Source organism: Siphateles boraxobius, unplaced genomic scaffold, assembly GCF_051911475.1.
Source record: "Siphateles boraxobius isolate OS27281-9 unplaced genomic scaffold, OSU_SipBor_1 130, whole genome shotgun sequence".
In the NCBI taxonomy this organism is placed as follows: Eukaryota; Metazoa; Chordata; class Actinopteri; order Cypriniformes; family Leuciscidae; genus Siphateles; species Siphateles boraxobius.
This window is the reverse complement of record NW_027508734.1, coordinates 14,676,718-14,698,767: the sequence shown is the minus strand read 5'-3', so window position 1 is coordinate 14,698,767 and position 22,050 is coordinate 14,676,718. Positions and strand designations below refer to the sequence as shown.

The window sequence follows — 22,050 nt, the reverse complement described above, 5'->3', positions numbered from 1 at the left end:
TGCATGTGCAAAGCTTAATATGTGTTCCTTTAGACAGGACGGTTTCATTGCCTCGTTAGAGAAAACCTGCTGGCAAAGCAGGCACATCGGGAGCTGTATGTTCGTGGGTGAGGGAATAAAGGCATATCTAACGTACTCAACACTATACTGTCGGCACTTCTTGTTTTCCGCCCTGATGTTTGAATGTTTCTTGATATCAAAATTGTTTTAGCCTACATAATTGTGCTTGTGTGCATTTTGATTGGACACATTACTCTTAAACCGCGAAGCTTGTGTACATTTTGATTGGGCACATGTATCTTATCTTAAACTGCGAAGCAGAGTTCGGAGGCTGCTGTCAGTCCTCAGCGGCGTTCACTCTGACAGCTGCGGCTGCGGCATTTGTTTTTAGGCGTTGCCATGGAGATCATTTGCCGGTAACTAGCCGGACAAGTCTGACTGGGCTACTAGCAACATTTAAATATTAATTAATTAATTTGCGCAGACATAATTTTATTTTACCTTCAGATGAACATTGTGTTGTTAGAGGCTTAAAAGTTGTGATGAATAACAGTGAGTAACGCCTCCCATTTATGCCTGAGCGCCCCCCTCTGCTGCCTCGTTCACACTGCCCACCAACACTGTCCAAACGCCCCCATTGAGAAACGCTACTGTAGGATGTACATGAAATAGGATGTACCGGGGTATTTCTGTTTTACATTAAGCGCCATCTAATGTCAGGCAATATTCAATAATGAAGCAATATTCTCATTTGTGTTCTATCAGCTTTTGTGATATTTACCCCAAGGCATTTTCCCCTAATCTTTTTTAATGTATGCTTCATCTTTCATTTCAAATTCTTAAATTTGATCAATAAATTAATTTAGAACAAAAAGACACTATAGGGCTGTTACCAATCAAAATAAATCATCTACAATGAAAAATTACAACTGCATTAAATAATGTCATGAGATTGTTTTAAATATTTTTTGAATATACAAATAAAAAATATTGAAAAAAATATATACTTTTAAATATGGAACTAAACCACCAGTAGGTGGACAAGTTGTGCACCGTTGGCAAGTGACCGTTTTAATGAGTGAATCATTGAGTCATTTAGACGATTCGTTCAGATGGCTGATGCATTCAAGAATGAGGCAGTTGTTTATGAATGGGTCATTGAATCTTGGATTCAACCGATTCGGTCAAAACGCTGAATCATTTAGTCATGAAACACGGCTGAGTTTTGCTTTGAGATGCCCTATGGTCAGGGCTGGACTGGGACTAAAAATCGGGCATTTTGGCCCAGACTGGCCCACTACATAAACACAACCGATCTTTTCACGCCCCTGAATATGTATACTAACTCCTATTAAAACCACTAATATCATGTAATGAGTGAGTAGGAATGAGTAAGAGTTAATAGATGAAATAACTACTGTCGAACTACAGTACTCCACAATGATGAATCCTAAAACAAGCTATTAGATGCACTGGCATAGCAATGCCAGTGTTTGACAGGAGTTTTCTTAATCGGTGGTGGGTGGACCTCTGTCCCTTTAGGGGGGTTCGGCGGAGCCCCCCCCCGTAAGAATTTTCTTTGCTTTTTAATGTTAAATTCATCAATCTGGTGCACTTCGAGAGTTAAAAATTAAGAGCTCCAACCCATAATCAGTGTGCAAATTGAACAAAGAAAACTCTTTTAGCTGTGATATAGTGTCTGTCTGCATTACAGTACTACATAGTAATAGTTATAATATTTATCCAATGACAGTAATAGCCATATATTGTAAAACAAATGCACTTAAAAATAAAAGCAACTTTCATAATTAGTTTTGTACAAATTTCTATGCTTGAAAGAGCACAAAAGAGCACACATGATCTTTTATTTTGGAGGAAAACATGGTTTACAAACGCGTCTCATTACAATTCTAGTAAAATGCGTAATCGTCAACTATGTACGTAGATGTGGAAATAATGCGTAACTGGGTAATGGGTTCCTACACTCGAGCCTAAGGCTACGTTCACACTGCAGGCTGAAACGACCCAATTCCGATTTTTTTGCCCCTATGCGACCAGTATCTGATCTTTTCATGACAGTCTAAACGACACAGATCCGATCTTTTCAAATGCGACCCAGGCCACTTGGGTATGTGGTCCAAATCCGATATGTATCCGATCTTTTCAAATGCACTTCAATCTGAACGGCCAGGTCACATGTATCCGACCCGCACGTCATTGATATGCGACAAACGTCATAATTCTGCGTTGTAATAAAACAACAAGTGACGTCGTTGACCGCTGAGTACTCTTCTGCACATGCGGGTCACTTAATTTCACTTTCACACAGGAGATCACAAAAGGTCGCATTTAATTGGAAATGTGAACGGCCTTGCAAAAAAATAGAATTTTTTCCAAAAATCGGAATTGAGCATTAAGCCCCTGCAGTGTGAACGCGTTAAGTATTCTGAAAGTAGCCTAGTCCTGCTTACCACAGTTCTCTACACTCACTCATTCTCTCCTGATCCTCCTCAATCTCCTCATCAGACACTTGAAGGGCCCGTTTCTTTTTTTCACGCTATTTCTCTGCACATTCCTTGCGTTTCTTCTCCATCTCTGACTATTTTGACAGGTACACACTGACACTGCACGCTCGCTCAGAGCCCAAAGGGGGAGGAGTTTAAAGATGTGATTGGACAAGCCCAGTGCCAATCAAGAAAAGAACCAATGGGCCGCTGATCTACGTGTTTCATGGGCCGGTCTGTAAAAAACAAACAAAAAACCTACGCTGACTTTTTTTGTCCAATGCATTACACCGGCACAAAGATCCCAGCGCCGACAATTGAGCAAAACTAAACGAATGGGCCGCCGATGTACGAGTATTATGGGCCGTTTAGACAAAAACAATTTATTTTTTATTTTTTAAGAATGATCTGTATCGGCCCACCACGAAAATGCCCGGTATGCCCGATGGCCAGTCCAGCCCTGCCTATGGTTCTGGTGTGATCTTTGTTTTGAACTATTTTCGCTGCTGAAATAGAACAAAAACAGTCAATATTGTGTCTAAAATTCAAGTACTAATGTAAAGTAAAATACTTGTTTGTACTTATTTATTGAAATGTAGGAAGTCAGTGTCACATTTTCAATCGTGATTCAGGAAGAGAGCACCCACTCTTGGTCGTGCGATGTTGCTTAACTGTATCATATGTTATAAATATAAAACTCCACATTTTGAAATTTTTTTTCTTTGTGTGTGCTGCACTCATTTGTTTCGAAGGCCGATTTGGTCACCGCTGCGTGACGAAGGCTCCTTCCTTGAAAGGGACTTTGCTGAAATGCGGCCTCCAAATATGGCTTTCGTTTCCCCTGCAATGAAGGTAACAACAGATCCTTCCTTCGAAGCATGCAGCCTCTGAATTTGGATACTGCTTATAAATTGGGATGCAGCTAGTGAATTGTTTCTATATGAATGAATCAGACTTTTCAGCTATTTCAGTGAGAGAGATATTTTAATTACTTCATCTCATCAGTGCTCAACAATGTGATGCAACATTTTTAAAAAAAGCATTTTGTTGCGCTGCCGCTGCACTGCTGCTTATTGAAAAAAAAAATAGCTAGTTGCTTTTTAGTTGTTACTAGTATTTTGAAAACAGAAGTACTGTCATGCAACTGAAAATGTACTAGTCACATCACAACATTTAGTTTCTCCCCAAGATTACTGTTGTCCACTGTCTCTTCCTGTTTAAAAGGTCAAAACAGTTAAGTGAGAAAAGTTGAGAGTTTCTCCCCAAGATTACCGTTGTCCACTGTTTCTTCCTGTTTAAAAGCTCAAAACAGTTAAGTGAGAAAAGTTGAGCATTGCTTCCCACAATAACCCCAGCTCAAAAACCAAACCGTCCCCAGAGAAGGATACTTGCAGAAACAGACCTTAAATCCATTAAACTCCAAATGGCTCTCTCGGACGCACGCACGCACGCACGCACGCACGCACGCACGCACACGCACAGACACACACACAGAGACAGACAGGATTCGTAAGATGGATCAGGTTGCACGGTGGTGACGGCAGGAGTGAGGAAAAGCTGCCGGTTTTCCTCAATGATTCGCTCTCTGTCTCCCCTGAAATAGGATTCTGACAAAACGCACTTAGCACTTCTAATCGCCCCGTGTAATCTGCGTAGTTGTACGTCCGTTGATCCATTCTGCCCACGCTCACATGCCAGGAAGCTCAGGTTCGGCACAAACAGACTGCTTGCCTCATTCTTCATGTCGGTGTGTTACCGTCGTGAGTGGGGTTGAAGAGGATCAAGTATCCACATTGAGTGGAGGGAACGCCGGTTTGGGAGCTGACACAAAGACTGATCTGATCCGAGAGGAAACAACGTGTGAAATTTGTAGTGCTGATCCAAGAAGAGCGTTTGATTAATGCATACAGCACATTCATGCTGAACTCTGGGGCTGGTTAGTGGCTAGTTTGGTGTCTTGAGAGAACAGAATCTAGCCAAAATGATAATGAGAAACTTGTCATTTAGGTGGTGCGTTTATCTGAAGTGACTTACAGTTTATTTGTTAAATGGAGAAGTACATTGATTAAAAGCTCATGGATCACTAAATGAATCGTGATTTATACTGTCAAGATCTAAATTGAAGCTCTATTCTGCTTTTGTCTCACAGAGTAACAGTGTACGGGTTGAGAATGATATAAGGATGAGTAAAGGATGACAGAATAAAGAGAAAATGTATTCCTATAAAATTCCAGTTTCTTACAGCATTAGTTTGAAGGTATATATTCCGAATTATCTCCCGAAAAATGCAGGTAGTGATAACTGTATTTACAAATATTCTACGCAGTGTGTATGGAACTGAAGCATAAGCATAAACAAAACGCCTCAGATGACTGTGGTTTAGTTAAAATTGCTGAACACAACAAGCCTTTTGTCATTGTTATATTCATTTGTGTCAAAAATAGCGGAGACCAAACACGTGAGATGCCAGAACGTTGCTATTGTGACCATATGGTGTCAATCATCGCAGTTTCGGGAGTGAGTCATGTTCCGTACACACACACAATAATGATAATTTAGGGGATTCACTCACGCACTTAAATGCAGTTGTCACTCCTGAAACCTTACCGTGTGTACATGGGCGTTGAAGAGCTAAAAAAGAGTACCAGGTTGGTAGCATGGGCGATAATAAAGCGAAGTGCTAAGAGTTAATATATGTTAATATATATAGAGTTAATATATGTGAAGATCTCTTTAACATCTCAGTTGTTTTAGTTGTTTCTCCTAGACTGCAATTAAATTAAATGGAGAGCAAAACAACAACGACAACAACAACAACAAAAAACTAAACAAAAAACTCTCCAAATGACAATGATTGGCTCATTTGATTGTTTTATTTCTATTATAAGCCCTCTTGGGAGAAACATCTTAGTCAAAGTTGATACTTAAACTTAACTCCATAGAAAACCGTGTTTAGTCTTTTAAGCAATGGAGGCAAAACATTTTATAAAAGACCATAATTTTTCAGCTACTCTGTTATACAGGGAAAAAAAGCATTTTTCTTCTACCTACCAATTTGATGGCCCTCAAAAAGCATGAACACACACACACACACACACACACACACACACACACACACACACACACACACACACACACACACACACACACACACACACACACACACACACACACACACACACACACACACACACACACACACACACAGACACATGCACACACGAGATTGAGCAGGTCTGGGTACGTGATTTATGATTCCCCTTCAGCATGAAAATATTATTTATAGTCATCCACACCATTTTCACCATTATGGCCCCTCACAAAGCTTCAGGGGCCTGACTGAGGGATTTATCGGCAGTTAATTAATTGGATTTTGGAATGGACACTCATCAGCATCATGGCCTGAAATCAGGTTAAATGTTGTGGAGAGTTGAAGTGAACAATAATTGACCACATCCAAAAGTATCAATGACTCGAATGAGTTTTATTTAGACATCAAGAGGATGTCATAAACAAATGGATTTTTAAAGGAATAGTTCAGCCAAAAATAAAAGATCTGTCATCATTTACTCACCCTCATGTTGTTCCAAACACATATAAAGAGTATAAAAGAGTTTAACACAATGTTTAATCTTCAAATATTGTCCATAGAAATGTGTTGTGCCAGGTTTACGCACACTATTGATTCTCATGTCTCATAACTGATTGAAGATCAAAACAACTTTGAATATGCAAAAATGTTGTAATTTTAGTGAGTTTCAAATATTTTGTTTTGTTTATCTTGCACAGAAAGCTATAATATGTTCAGATTTTGTTTTATGTTTTTGAAAGAAGTCTCACCAGGGCTGTATTATTTCATGTAAAAAATATTAAAATCAGTAATATTGTGAAATGCTTTTTGCAATTTCAAATAACTGTTTTCTATTTGAATATATTATCAAATTTAATTTATTTCTATGATGGCAAAGCTCAATTTTCAGCATCATTAATCCAGTCTTCAACATCATCCTTCAGAAATCATCCTAAAATGCTGATTTGCTGCTCAAGAAACATTTCTTATTAACAATATTGAAAACAGTTGTGCTGCTTAATATTTAAGTGGAAACTGTGATACCGTTTTTTTCAGGATTCTTTGATAAATATAACTTTCAAAACAACATTTAAAAATGTTCAAAACAAAATTTTGTAACAAATGTAATAAATGTCTTTACCGTAACTTTTGATCAATATAATACATCCTTGCTCAGCAAAAGCATTATTTAAAAAAATCTTACTGACCTTAAAGTTTTGAACAGTAGTGTCTGGTGATTCACTTTAGTCGTTTATCCAAACAAATAATTATTAACTAGAATTTTGAAAAAATGAAATCATTTTAATGGATATATTTAGTGAACACATGGTTGCATTTACACTTACTATGTGAATAAATGATATTTAGCATATGTGCAGTTATTGCAGTTTAGGCTCCTCTAGCTGAATCTGGTTCTTCTCTGGGTTTTTCTCCCTCATCTTTTGGAGGTTTTTCCTTTGGCTGCTCACTGGGAGCTTGACAAAAGCACTATACAAAAAAAAATGACTTGATATGGTTATTATGTAGTGCAGACTGTTTATGGTGCTGCTTTGTCATTTTTGGGCACTTGACAGCACCTGTCTCCATTCACTTTCATTGTATGGAATGAAAATCTCTGCTAAACTTTTCCTTTTGTCTTCCACAGAAGATCAAACACATCAGGGTCTATAAATAATGACTGAACTTGTGTTTGTGTTCTTTTAAGACATAAGAACAGCAGAAGGCACCTCAGTCAGCCGTATAAGTCTCATTATCACAGCTTTAGATGACAGTTTTGTGATTGCTTCTTTACTCATTACTTGTTTTATGGTTGTCTCTGTCTGCAGGAATTATTGATGGTTTCTTTCAGCAAATTTCTAGTAAATGTGGATTTTCAGTGTCATTTGTGTGGAAGCACATGGCACCATTAGTTTCTATTCTCTTTAGTCAGATCTGCCTGAAAACAGCTGAGAATGGAAAAAACGCTTGTGCTGCAAAAAGACCGTCACATTAGCACCATATGTTGTGTTAGTCATTTATAAATTCGCGCACATTCACACAACTATACATATTCTAAAGACCTGTAAACATACAGCAGAGACCCCCATCACCAAATTGCCTTTTTGTTTCACTACTGGTGCACATCGGTGTTGTTTTAGAATTATTTATATACTAATATTAATATTTTTATTTTGCTTTAATTTTTATATTTTCAGTTTTCATTTTAATTTAAGTTGGATTTTTACTTGTTTTTGTAATATTTATTATTTTTTTCATATTTATCTTTTTATTAAGTTTTAATTTAGGTAACTTAATTTGTAACTTTTGTAGCAATTTTTTTTATTTCAGATTTATTTCAATTAAGATTTTTTTTTTAAAATAGATTTAGTTTAAGTTAACAATAGCAACACTGGTGTAGCCATTATTAGGATTAAAATTTCTTCTGTGAATGCTAAGATTCATAATATGATATCTTAGCCAAGGTCGGTTTACTTGGCGCCATGACCAAGTACTCTGATGTTTGGCTTTAGCATTGGAAGACAAGCGTAACATGACCAATAAGTTGCCACCTGTTCTAGCAAAACGTTACACACAGAAGACAATATTCCTCCGCCCAGGCGAGCAATCACCAAGAAAAGGTGTTAAAACCAATTCTCGCCCAGGACAACTGGAAGCTGCTAGGGACTGGAAGATGCTGGCTGATCTTGATCAACGGCTTATTTTTCCACTTGAGATTGCCACCACTAACCTCCGACCAGATATTGTTTTCTGGTCTGGATCAGCATGCATTGTTCAACTGATAGAGTTAACAGTGCCATGGGAGGATGCATATGAGAGGAAGAAACTGCGGTATGCTCAGCTGGCCACTGAAGCAGAACAGCGAGGATGGAGAGTCCGGGTTTATCCAGTGGAAGTGGGTTGTCGAGGATTTGTGGCACACTCTACAACCAGGTTCCTCAGAGACGTCGGATTCAGTGGCCAAGAGTTGCTTCGCACAGAAAAGAATTTATCTGAAGCAGCTGAGAGGAGCAGCAACTGGCTGTGGTTGAGACGGAAAGATTCTGGCTGGCTGAGTACAGGCCGCCACGCTACGGTTTCGAAGAATTCCTGAAAATCTCGAAGAGTCTGTTGGTTTATTTGTATAGTGTGCATAGTAATTACAGTTATTACGTTCCTGTGTATTTTGCGTGAATGAGGATTGGTGTTTGGACAGATATTGTGTTTTGCGGTAGTATGCCATATGGAACCGTTGCCACTGAACCTGCTTTAACGTTGGCAGTAGGGCTCGACAGCCTTATTCAAACGGGTTGGCGCGTATGGTCAGGTTGCGGAGAGATTGGGAGAGATTGTGGTTAGGTCACATGCAGCTATTAACACCAGACAGAAGGAGATTCACATCACCATATGGAAAGAAGCGTAAATGGATGGAGAAGCATAGGTTACTGTAAAGCTACGTCTTAGTTGGTGCTTATCTTGGCGAAAGCAGAGTACAAATCAGAATGAAGTTTTAACATCTACTCTTGTGTAATGGAAATCTTGTAAACTTGCATTAGTTAAAGTTAGTTAAAGTTGACATGTTTATAGCTCGCCGATAAATCACCAGGACATCAATATAGTAGCACTTGCTTGTATTCACACAGAAATGCTTATTTCCTAGCAGAAGTATACTTTCCATCTATTGATCGCAATGGTTTCATATGTGATGCCAAAGCACTGGATAAATGCCTTCAATGAATGTACTAGCAAAGACTTTATAAATAGAAAGACGAGGTGCACTTGTATTACTATGAACTGGAGAAAGTGCCACACACAATATGGCGGAATAAGTCCCGCGTTCTAAATAAGAGCCAATCACTGATTGGTAAAGTGATCTCGTCATTGCAGCTGCCATTAGAAGCTCCGGTTCCTGTAGAAATGGTCAGTGTTCAGAGACTCGCGCTTAGTGCTGCGCATGCACAATAGCTTGGTCCTGCATGAATTTTATTTTTTTTGATGATTCAAGCGTTTAGAAACAAAATGTATGAGATCGTTGTTGTCAGATTTCATTGGGGATTTCAAATATACAATTTAATCTTAAGCTTGTCGAACAGTTTTGGAGAATTTGATGTTTCCCCATTCAAAGAGCTGCACTTGCAGCACTTTTTTTTACTTAACGATAAAACAGCTAGACAAAGCGAAACAGTTTGAACCATCATTTAACATTTTGGGAGCTTTAAGGACAAATCGGTAGGTTTGTGCAACCAAGCAAACAAACCAAAACTGGACTCCAGATGGTGGAAAACCACTGTTTAAAGCAAAATTATACTTTAGAAATCTGGAGTTTACTTTTTCACGTGTGTTCTGGTAAACACTTTTTTGCTTATTCCCCAAGATAATGGATCTTCACATCTCTGGGGATGTTTACAGGTGTCTTCAGTAAACAAACACTTACCACGCTCATGTTTATTTGGGAAATGTCCCTGCAACCAGACTATGAAAATCTCACACCAAGAAGGAACACTGTCTGTTCCTAATACCATTTGTGTGTGATTGTTGGTTGTGGTGAAAGTGTATTATAAATGGATTTTATTTGCTGACAGGTTTGCGACGGGATCAGTTGTCAGCCATTTACCTTATAAATCCTCATGGCCTCATCTTACGTATACAGTTATCGGGCCAATGCCAATATTAAATTTGCACATAAAAGTTACAAAAACTATATATTTTTTAAACATGTACCTTTCAATCAGTCACAATAAAACTGTTTTGGTTTTATTTCTGTCTCTGTTCTTTTGGTCAGGTCTTATTTCTGGTGGACATTGGCTCTCTCAAAGGTTTGGACTTGGTTACAGTAAAGCTTTGGCCTTTGTTGAGATCAGGTCTAATTGTGCACACACAACATATGTGGTGTAATTCTGAGGATGAATTGTGCTTGTTTAGGACCAAAATGTGTCCCTTGCTTAGAGCTGATAGCAGGTTCAGTCAAACATTGTGGTTTATAACCGTAATGTTTGATGAGTTTCTGTTTGTTGTTGATTTGTTTATCAGCTCCAGGAACTGTAATTCTGTGTTTGTCCTATGTATCAATCTCGATGTCTTTGTATACATATGTATGTCTTTCAGAATAACAAAGAACACATTTCCTGAAATAATTGCAGGTTTGATGCTAAGACATGAAACATACCCTGCACAAGTACACGCAATCTGGATTTTAGTATGCACGCTTGAAATGTGTTAATGAAGCTTTCATGTTTGCATAAAGTTTTCAACCATTCAAAAGAACAGTCCATACATTTTTTTAAATAGAAATGCTTTAAAAATGACATTTTTTCAGCAAGGATGCATTAAATGATCAAAGCTGACAGTAAATACATTTATGATGTTACAGAAGATTTCTATTTCAAATAAATGCTGTTCTTTTGAACTTTCTATTAATAAAAACATCCTGAAAAATGTTTCCGCAAAATTTTCATCCGCAAAAATATTAAGCAGCAACTGTTTTCAATGTTGATAAAAATAAGAAATGTTTCTTTAGTAGCAAATCTACATATTAAAATTATTTAAAAAAGGATCATGTGACACTGAAGACCGGAGCAATAATGCTGATAATTCAGCATTGCTGTCACAGGAATAAATTACATTTAAAAATATATTTAAAATAGAAAAAAATATTTTAAATTGTGATATTTCATAATTTTACTGTTTTTACTGTATTTTTGATCAAATAAATGCAGTGTTGGTGAGCATAAAAGATTTTCTAAAACATCAAAAAAAGTACCGACCCCAAACTTTTGAATGGTAGTGTACAGTATTTCTCTGGCCTAACAGTTCTGTTTTTGTACTTGTGTGTGTGTGTGTCTTAGACAAGAAGAAGGAGAAAAAGGCAAAAAGAGCAGAGGAGGTGCGCGGCAGGAGGAACGCCATCAGGCTGAGTAGAGAGTACACCGTGGAGACGGTCGTTGTGGCTGACGCAAATATGGTGCAGTACCACGGTGCTGAGGCTGCCCAACGCTTCCTGCTCACCGTCATGAACATGGTGAGTCACATATTCACATAACATATAGGCTGACATATGTAATAATATTCGGTCAGAAAAATCTATTTTTTTAAATAGAAGTTTTATGAACCTTTATACAAAATCCAAAAAAAACCTTTAGACTATATATAAATAGCAATTTCTTCATTCATTTTCACTGTAATTAACACAATTACTATTGTTTAATTGGCTCATAGAAAAGTAATTGCTAATTGGTTATTAGAAATACAAAGTTCTCACTTTAGATTAGGGAAAATGGAAACTGTCATTGAGTGCTTTAAGCCAACCTTTATTAGACATTAATCACATTCATTTTCAGTGTTCTTTAAATTGTTTACAAATACATCCACACACACACGTTGGCATATGTTGTGGCAAATGTTGTTTTATTCTATTCAAACTGTAAATTCTATGCCATTACACTAACTCTACCCCTAAACCTACCCAACATAATACTAATGCAATTAATGTCTAACAAAGGTTGGTTTAAAGCACTTAATTAATTACATTTTCTTATAAGCCGTGACTAATCTAAAGTGAGAACTATTTACAGCTAATAAGTTGTTAACAATACATTAAAAAATTATGCATTTTTTTCCACATGAGCTAATTAAATAATAATATTTTTATTTTTTATTTTTATTCAACAATAATAACCCTGGTTTAGATTGTTTACACTACATGTTTTGTATGTAACAGAGCCTTTGGACACTCCTGGCAAAATGGAAGAGAAATGGGTCATAAAACACGGCAGAGACAGTTAGCGGTTGAGAGACAGTGTGTGAGTGTAGCATTTGCTCTGCTGACCGCAGCTGTGCTGTGTGTGACATTCATGAGTCGGCATGACATTCATGACATTCACACCTCTCTTTAAAGCAGCACTATGCAGTTTTTTTTAGCTTAACTGAACAGCTTCAGAGTTATTGGAATGGTTATATGACTCTTTTCGGGTTGAATGGTGGTAATCTCGCCCCCCTCTGGTGCCTGTGAGTGGAAAAACCACACTTGCAACTTTGGGCTGGCGGACCGCCGTGTCAGGAAGTATTGCGTGATTTCAGCTCTCGCGATGTAACGAATTGCTTAACGGCACTGCACACATTACATGCCCCTATCCAGATCCGGCTAGTATCGTCATGGCTAACTGGCATATAAGAAGCAGAAAGATAGGAAAGCATTGTCGGAGGAACAGAGAAAGAGGAAACGGCAGACTGACCGAGCGAGGAGTCAGACACGAGTAAATATCGGATCTGCGTTTTCAGAATGGAGAAAAAAACGAAGAAAGCGTGGTCGGAAGAGTCTAGAAAAAGGTAACGAGAATCTGACAGCGTGAGGAAACGTACAATAATCCTACTCGCTCAGGCTTTCACTGTTAAAGTTGATTCCTGCGATTATCATGAGAACAGTTGTCAATATCTCACATATTTATCAGGACATAAATAAGCCTACACGTTGTAAATAGTGTAAATGAGTGCAATTTGCAAACTATTATGATAAATTGCAATAATCATGTCTAACAACATCATAATAACGGACATTGTTATGAAATAATGCGATGTACATGATGTAACTTGTCATCTGGCATTTAGGCTCAGGTAAGCCTAATGCGGTAGGTTACTTTATTATTATAAAGTGGAGAGGCCGTGAGTGCAGATCATAGACTGTCACGCTCTGCGTGAGTTGTATTTAATTACGACAGTAACGTTAAATACAAGTACTCTACAGCGACTCTAGGGGTCACTGTTTGACAAAAACGGAATTCCTGCATAGTGCTGCTTTAATTACATGGGCTCTGTTACAAAAATGAGAGTGCTGTTTAAAAGCCAGATTTACTAAACAGGGCAATTTAGCGTGAGAGTGCAATTCCAAAAACGCGCCGATGGGAGTGGAAAGTTCTGCTCATGATCTATTGACAAAGCGCAAATTAAAGAACACAGATGCAGCCAAATCATTTCCAAATGACCAGTCCAATCTACTAGTTAGTAGACGTTCATTCTTTGTCAGGTCTCTCTTACGTTTACGTGTGTTGCCTCCATCTGTTGCCTTCCGGATATTTGTAACTCGTGTTGGAACTTTATTCTTCTGTCTTCATCTGTCTGCCTGCAACCACTTGTGACAGAAGAGCAGACCTCCAAAAATGGGTATAAAGGCCCAATTTATTTAGGAGAGCACCAATCTTTTGAACTTTAGCCATCTTGCCATCACCTGCCCCCTCGATGACAAGACCCTGAAGACCTTGTTCTGGATCGGGGTGAACTTTAACCACCCCAGAGAGCGTCCGGCCCCGATTCAGAGCACAGCCAGATCCAGAGCTGGATTTACAACCATCAACCACAGAGAATTCACGAGACAAGTCAGCCAGAGCCCGAGGACAAGAGGACAGTGCTCACTATGGTCCCAGAAGTAGAGCCCCTAAGCGAGTCTGACCAGGGGTGTGAGCCCACGACACCAGCGGCCGAGAGAACGGAAACCATGTACAACTACCACCAGTGCCCACGCAAGTGGGTTCTGTGGCTCCGCCTCCAGCCTCGGATAACTTTGCTCCATCTCGGCTCGTCGGCCTGACGGCTCGACCCTGCCACTGGGTTCCCTCGTCCCACCGGCTCCCCCGTGGTCAGTCGTCGCTCTACTTCCACCACAGACATACTGGCTGTCCACTGCGCTCCGTCCCTCCACCCCTACAGCTGCAGCGGGTTCCTCCTCCTTTTCAGCATCGCCCCAGACCTCGGGTACTCCAGCTCCGCCTCCAACGCTCGTCTCCATGGCATCGCGTGGGTCTCCAGCACCAGCAATGTTGCTCAGCTCCATTGACCCTCCGTCTGTGCCATCGGATCCTGGGTCCTCGTCTCCTTTGGTCATCCCCATATGTCGGCAGCCACACCTACTACATCGTGTCTCCTCCCGCCTTTGTCTCCATCGTGGGCTGTCGGATCTGTGAAGCTCTAGGTCTGGGCCATCAGGCTTTCTCCCCCTTCACCATCAGAGTCTCGTCATCCTGCCATCAGCATCCCTTCACCACATCCTGCCACTATCCCTTCGCCACATCCTCATACTCCTCCTAAACCCCCTCCATCCCTCCCTCCCTCTGCCATCATTCTGCTACGCCGCGAGGTGGCGCCTTGCTGGAATGTCACTAATATGTTCAGTTAGATTGGACTACATGGATTTTCAGTTTGTTTTCATTTGCCACGTGTCTTCCTTGTTCAGATTCCCGCCAATCGTTTGTCTCCCTCGTTACAGTAATTATTAGTTTGTTTGTTTCAGCTTTGTTCTATTAATCATCTTCTATGAGTTCCTATTTAAGTTGTATCCTCACGTTCATTCTCTGTCTGGTCTCTCTTACATTTATGTGTGTTGCCACCATCTGTTGCCTTTTGGATATTTGTAATTAAACTTGTTTTGGTACTTCATTCATCAGTCTTCATCTGTCTGCCTGCAACCACTTGTGACAAGCCTCTGGTTTAAGACGTGCTTTTTTGGGCGGTAAATAATGAAACAAACACCAGTAAATTGACAAGTGCAAACCTTAGTAAATCACCTTGCATGATTAATTTAAATACTCTCCTCCCATAATGTTGCGTCTGAAAGGGAAACTCCTACAAATGCATTTGCAATAAGGTCAGCCACAAAAATAACTTTCCACGTCTTTTTAGCGCAAATTTTTCACTGCTTGTCTTTAGTAAATCCTGACAGTAGTTATTTTTTAACCCCAAAAGAGGGTTTGTGTTGGTACAAGTTGTTAGTAGATTCGGCCCTATATATGCTGCAAAACCTCATAGTTTAAAGACAACAAATCATCATTTATTTAACAAGTCATAAATTCATCTTTCTAATATAATCTCTTTAGAAATGTCTTAGAAAAATGCTGTTTGCAGTAGAAGTGGGTGTTGCTAACCTTACAACAATGTCATGGCTCTGACAGCATTTGTCACGGCAGGTCAGGCAAAATGAGAAGAAATTATCTATATGCAGATATCTTTATTAATAAAAAACACAAAGAAGATAATACAAACAGCAGAAATCACAGGAGCAAACACGTGGCAGGAAAAACAACACAAGACAAAGAACTGAACAAACTATAGGGCCTTATATACACTGGATAGCTAAACAACAGAACTAGAGACAGGTGCTAAACATAATCAGTAACCATGGAAACAAACTAGGATTGGCAACACAGGAACAGAACCAAACCAAAACTTAACGAAACAAACATGCCTGACAGCACTAATAAATGCCGGTTTCAAAGTTTACACTTATTTAGACAAGCTTGGCAAAGACCTAGTTCACAAACCCATTATTTCCATAATTTGAGTGAAACAAGATATAAAATGAATTAAAATGTATGCATTGGTCTGATTTGATCTATCTGGGATTGACTAGACTGAAAATAGCTGTTTCAGAATGGAGGTTTCACGTTGTTGGAGAGGTTGATAAATTAAAAATTAAACCTTGAAGATGAAAGGGATTCATGACATCAGAGATTAAAGACTAATATTATTTTGATATTATATTCATAAATACATAGGGGGAACTAATACTATAATGCAAAACAACACATAATATGTTAAAATTGTTAATAACTTTATTTACATAATTAAACATCTTCCCCACATGACAGCTCTATTAATTATGGTACACTTTGCACCCGTTTGAACATGCTATTTTACGGGCCTTTCATGAAATTTTTTTTCTAATGTCCTTTCATAAGTGCATATTCAGCCACTATGAATTAAATCCAGTCTGTGCTTGTTGATGTCATGTCTACAAGGCACAGACAAATAGAAATGAGGCTCCTTTTCCTGAGAAATCAGCTTTCCTGACCTGGCCTGCTTGTACATCTGCTTTTTGCCCATCTCACCTGCTGCGTCTGAACTACCTGGAGCATTCACTTCTCTCTCTTCATTATAGATCTCCTTGACCCTCTCTATCTTTTTCAACTGCCACAGGACCACTGGTTGAAGCCTGGAATATTTTAAACAAATTAACCTGATAGCTAACCATACAGGTCAGACTGTTCAGCTTTCCTGCTGTGTAAGTTTCTAACTGTTTTGCTGATACCTCTGTTTTTGCCTCAGGATGTGGCCTTTTTATTCTTGAAAAATATTTTTAATATTCATCTGGATTGAAGGCGCAAACATTCAGCGTCAGAGTTAAAGAAGTTAATATTACTGTCGATATCAGTTAGCCTATGTACATTGCGCTACTCTCAACAACCCAACTGTTTTCTAATGTTAGCTTAGCTGTCCTTAGTTGCTAGGCCCTTACAAGTGTTAGGTCTCCATGATTCAGTGCTGTTGAAAACATACATAGACTCTTATCATAGTTAACTTTAATGCATGAGTTTTGTACATATTTGTGCAGGTGCCTGTGTTAATGATACTAACATTCGTGAAGACTCTCCTGGTTAGCCATCTTGTCCATCATCTGTGACTGATGATGTACACAGAGGAACACATATTGAGAACTGGAATTATAAAAATAAAAGCAAATTCAAAATGTTAATAAATACTACAACAGTATATATAAAATAATTCTGATTAATATACAAGATTATGAAGACCAAATCTTTTTATTTGAAATAAGGTGCAACACCATGAGTATGTATTAAAATATAAATATGATCTGTTTTGACTTCATATTGACTTTAACGATCAGCTTCTGTACCTGTTCAAACTTTAAGATGAGATTGTGTGTGTAGGTTTGAAAGGATAGAAGAAAGAAAAATCTTTTTGATTTGTGTATTTCAGTTCATCCCAGAGTGAATGACCTCACTCTCATTCAGAACAGGTTCATAAACACAGTGTGCGCTGCAAGCGTCTGGAAACAAGCCTGTGTAATAAAGTACAAACAAACTAAATATTGATCTGTAAAACAGTCCACAAAACAACACCTCACTGCATCTGCTGTGGTAAAGCAAAGCTCATCAATTTAAGAACAGCCCTTTCTACTGTATCTCTAAAGACAATGATGAGTCAAATGAAGATTAATGTAAAAATAAATGAATTGCCCAGATGTGTGTGTTTTTGTAAGAAAGTACACCTCCTCTTGTCATCCCTGAGGACCTTATAAATCCATTCTCCACAGACGAGTTCGACAACGCTGTGGAAAATCGTGCTGTTATTCTGATATTCCCCTCCAGATGCTGGTTACTCATCAATATCTGAATCCTCCCTTCAGTTCAGCTCTAGACTTCTTCATTAACTACCCCGCATGGAATTGTCGTTGATTTTTTTTCAATAGTAAAAAAAATGTTAATGGTATTGTGAATCACACAGCTTACTCTGTGAGGGTGATGAAAGCTCAACTCTATTTCTTTCTTGATTATTTTATCTTCCTTTTATATAGAGATACTGCATGTTGTAAATCAGAATTTATTGTGTAGCCAATTGGCTGAGACCTATATGTTTTTTAAATAACAGATAGCGATGCTTTTACTCAGTATTTACACAATATTTTGCATTATCTGCGCAAGGTGTCTGTAGATTTTGGAACTGTTTATTGGCCAACTGTATACAACCAATACAACTTCACCAATACAAAAAATGTCATGTTGCAAATGAGTAATTGAATCAGTGTTTTGAATTGATGAATTAAAAAATACAGTTTGAACTAATTCAAAGAAATTAATCGAACTTACCAACTGAAACTCCATTTTTGCTCTGTTTGTTACAATTGATACAATGACTTCAAAGAGTCAGTATTTTCTCAGATTTTTTTTCTATTCACTTCACTTCATTGAAATGATATTAAATATCTGTTAAATGCCAAGCTGGCATGTTATAAGCTGATGTTGGTATCAAAATAGCCGAATATCAGATAAATTATGTGCCTTGCTGGTATATCGGGCTATTTTGAGACCAACATCAGCTTATAACGTGCCTGCTTGGCATTTAACAGACATTTTATCTTTGACTGCTAAATACTAGATACTTCATGTTTTGTGTGTATAAATATTTGAACTGAATTTTAAGTAAATATTCCATCAAAGCTTTGTCTTTGGTTATTGTAAAACCCAAACTGGTCAACTGCTAAACAATAACATAACTTTCAAAACTGAACTTTGTAATATTTATTTTTATATGTGATATTGCATATTTGATTAGTAAGTTAATTCTCTTGTCTTGTTCTCTTTGTATAGGTTTATAACATGTTTCAACACCAGAGTTTGGGTGTGTGGCTCAACATCCGGGTCACCAAGTTAGTTCTTCTGCACACCCGTCCAGTAAGTGTGACCCTGTGATGTATACAAACTAGATTAACAACCAGATCCATGTAGTTACTCAACCAATGATCCACTCCCTTGCTGTTTTATTCATATTTTCAGGACCTGCGATATTATCTTGCTATTGTGTGTGTGTGTGTGTGTGTGTGTGTGTGTGTGTGTGTTTTTTAACTATCGGTTTTCCCCTCCATTTTATTGCTGGATTGCATTCTCTCTAAAGGCTCCGGAGTGTCTGCCAGAAGGTTTTTTGAGTACTCACATCTAAAGTGTAAAATGACGTATGTCAGGATGTCACTGAATAAACATTAGTGTGTGTGTATTTTTGCTTCAGGGCAAACCTTTTGGACTCACAATCTCTGATATCAGGAAGATAAAATCAGGGAAATTATGGGTTTAGATGCTTGAAACAAACTGACTTCAAGTCCAGCCGAATTACACCAGCAATTCTTAAAGCCATTTTGATGACGTTGTGTGATCGATTAACCAACAAAGACCACGTTTATGTCAGTGGAAGTTTATAATTAAATTAAAGATCCCATGGAGACTGTTATCTTTGATGCCAAACAATATGTGCTGGTGTACTTCTACAAGTTGACAGACTTTTATTAGATACACATTTAAAATTGGACCAAAAATATTGCTGATCTTGCACGCAGAGACACACACTAAAAGTTTGGAATTGGTAAGATTTTTTAATGTTTTTGAAAGAAGTCTCTTATGCTCACCAAGGCTACATTTATTTGATCAAAAATACAGTAAAAACAGTAATATGGTGAAAAATTATTACAATTTAAAATAACTGTTTTCTGTTTGAAAATATAAATGCAAAGCTGAATTTTCAGCATCATAATTCCAGTCTTCAGTGTCACATGATCCTTCAGTAATCATTCTAATATGCTGATTTGGTGCTCAATGTTGAAAACAGTTGTGCTGCTTCATATTTTTGTAGAAACAGTTACACATTTTTTTCAGGATTCTTTGATGAATAGAAAGTTCAAAAGAACAGCATTTATTTGAATATGATTTTGTAACAATGTAAAAGTCTTTTGGTCAATTTAATGTGTCCTTGTTGTCATATAAGTTTTAAAATTATATTATATATATTTACTTAAAATTAAATTAAAAGTATATATAATATTAAAATTATAAGTAAATAATCATTTAAATAAAGAATCGTACTGATTCCAAAGTCTTGAACGGTAGTGTATGCAAACTTTTGTCTAATAAAACACTCTCTATAATGACTAGCAAGTAGCAAAGTAGCGAATCATGATTAATGTAAACACCATAAAGGCTGTTTAAGCACAAATTTGCTTTGTGTGCTCCCTTTCCTGTGTGAATAGGAAATACTGCTCTCGCCAATTTTATAGGGTCCTTAAAGTGAAATCCACTGGCTTGTAAACTATTTAGCCCTGTAAGTAGATGTCATATTTAATTTGAGGCAAATTAAAATGAGGCTGTGTGGGACAGAATTCATTATGTCTTACTGTTTTAAAGGAAAAAATAAATCCTGCAGTTCACCAGCATGTAAAGTGAATGGACTGACATTTAATACTCTGATCATGTTTAAATGACCACTGAAGGTTTGTCCTTACAAAATAAATTGGGAAACATTTAATTTAAACCTTAAATTAATTTAAACCTGTATCATAATCTTATAATTATATTCTAATGCGCAGATATTGTCCAATGTGCTCTCAGGAAAAGCTGAAGGTGGGCCATCATGGCGAAAAAGCCTTGGAGAGCTTCTGTCATTGGCAGCATGAGGAATATGGCGCACGATACCTGGGTAACAATCATGTTCCTGGGAGCAGAGAAGACCCTCCTCCTGTCGACGTGGCTGTGCTGGTCACCAGGTACTGATCAATTATGCTTAAACAATTATAGAATGACCCCAACAATTATTTGGACATTTCATTCATTGTTGTCTGAATGTCAATGCTTTAGATTACATTTTTTAAAAACAATTTGAATTAATTTAAAGAAATTAATTAATAGAGCACAAGCAAAACACTTTTAGTTGATATATTACTGGATCATGTTCATAGTTAATTTAATGAACCCCATACCTGTGTGAACTTGAGTAGAGCTTCATACATCCACAAAAATTTCCAATACGCCAGTTAATTAAAAGACATTGACCAAAAACAATGAAGAAAGTTAAAAGATCATGCAGCATTTGAGATGCTTGCAAAGTAATCCAATTGAACTAAAATATTTTAATTGTTATTTCTGTATCCAAATACTTTTTGGGCTTATCACATCTGCACAGATATTATTCTTCATTTCGCTTTTCTTTCTCCATCGCAGTCCCTTTTTTTCTTTCTTTTTTACATCTTTCACTTTCCGTTTTGTCACTCACATTCTTTGAAGTCCTGTATCTTTCAGCTCTTGGTTGTATTAAGACAGATTTAACCTTTTTTCATCCCTTTTATTGAGATCCAACACAATTTGAACCTGCCAGTATCTGAGCTGTGATAGACCCTAATAATCCTTCTGTCAGCGAGACAAGTTTGCTCCCAATCTTCAACTTTTCAGTACAACAGATTACTAGCGGCAGCCAAAACACTGCATTCCCGGCGTGGGATTAGGGTTTATTAGTGTACTGTAATTTTCAAATTCAAAAAAAGTAAAGAAAATGAAAATCCTTTTGTTAAAACGACACATGTGAGCCTGTCAGATGATATCTGTCATCTCGGACCCGAGAAGCTCGCAGGGAGAGCGAGTTCACACAGAGAGTGCCTTTGTTTCCCCTGCACCGGGTTAAATATGATCTCCGCTGGCGTACAAAAGGAACTCTCTATAAGGATGCGGCGTACAGGAGCAACATCTGTCTCGTCTTGCATGCCAAGATGGCTCGGGGCAGCGAGAATGCATCAAAGCAAATTAAGGCTTGACAAGGTGCGCCTCGGTTTCCCCTCTCACAGCTTTGTAGGAGCTGACAGTGGCTCGTCCCAGGTTCCCGCAGCACTTGCTGACTGAAGAAAGATTATCTTCTTAACGCATCTACGGCCACATAGATGCGCTTTTCACTGTTCTTCTAAGAGATTAAACGCATTCTGAACACAATCAGCCCTTCGCTAAGACCCCTCATAAAACCCTAACTGACCAATCTGTGCTCATTTTGTGCATTTTAAAGAACTATTTCAGGTACTCTACTGTATCCTCCACAACAATGCATTCACAATCTAATATTATTACAGGTTAAAGTGAGCAACTGCTGTCCTTATGAATATGGAACAGAATTTACATGGATTCACTT

The 22,050-nt window shown here is 38.0% G+C and overlaps 1 protein-coding gene across 4 annotated transcripts in view; it reads left to right on the top strand.

Moving 5' to 3' along the window:
* Positions 1-22,050, top strand: part of adamts17 (ADAM metallopeptidase with thrombospondin type 1 motif, 17) — a 196,612-nt gene that overhangs the window by 12,207 nt on the left and 162,355 nt on the right. For all 4 annotated transcript variants that reach the window (XM_077227986.1, XM_077227985.1, XM_077227987.1 and 1 more), the window contains exons 4-6: positions 11,397-11,569; positions 18,705-18,788; positions 20,490-20,644. In XM_077227986.1, coding sequence (XP_077084101.1) covers positions 11,397-11,569; positions 18,705-18,788; positions 20,490-20,644 — 412 coding nt within the window. The remainder of the gene's footprint in view (positions 1-11,396; positions 11,570-18,704; positions 18,789-20,489; positions 20,645-22,050) is intronic.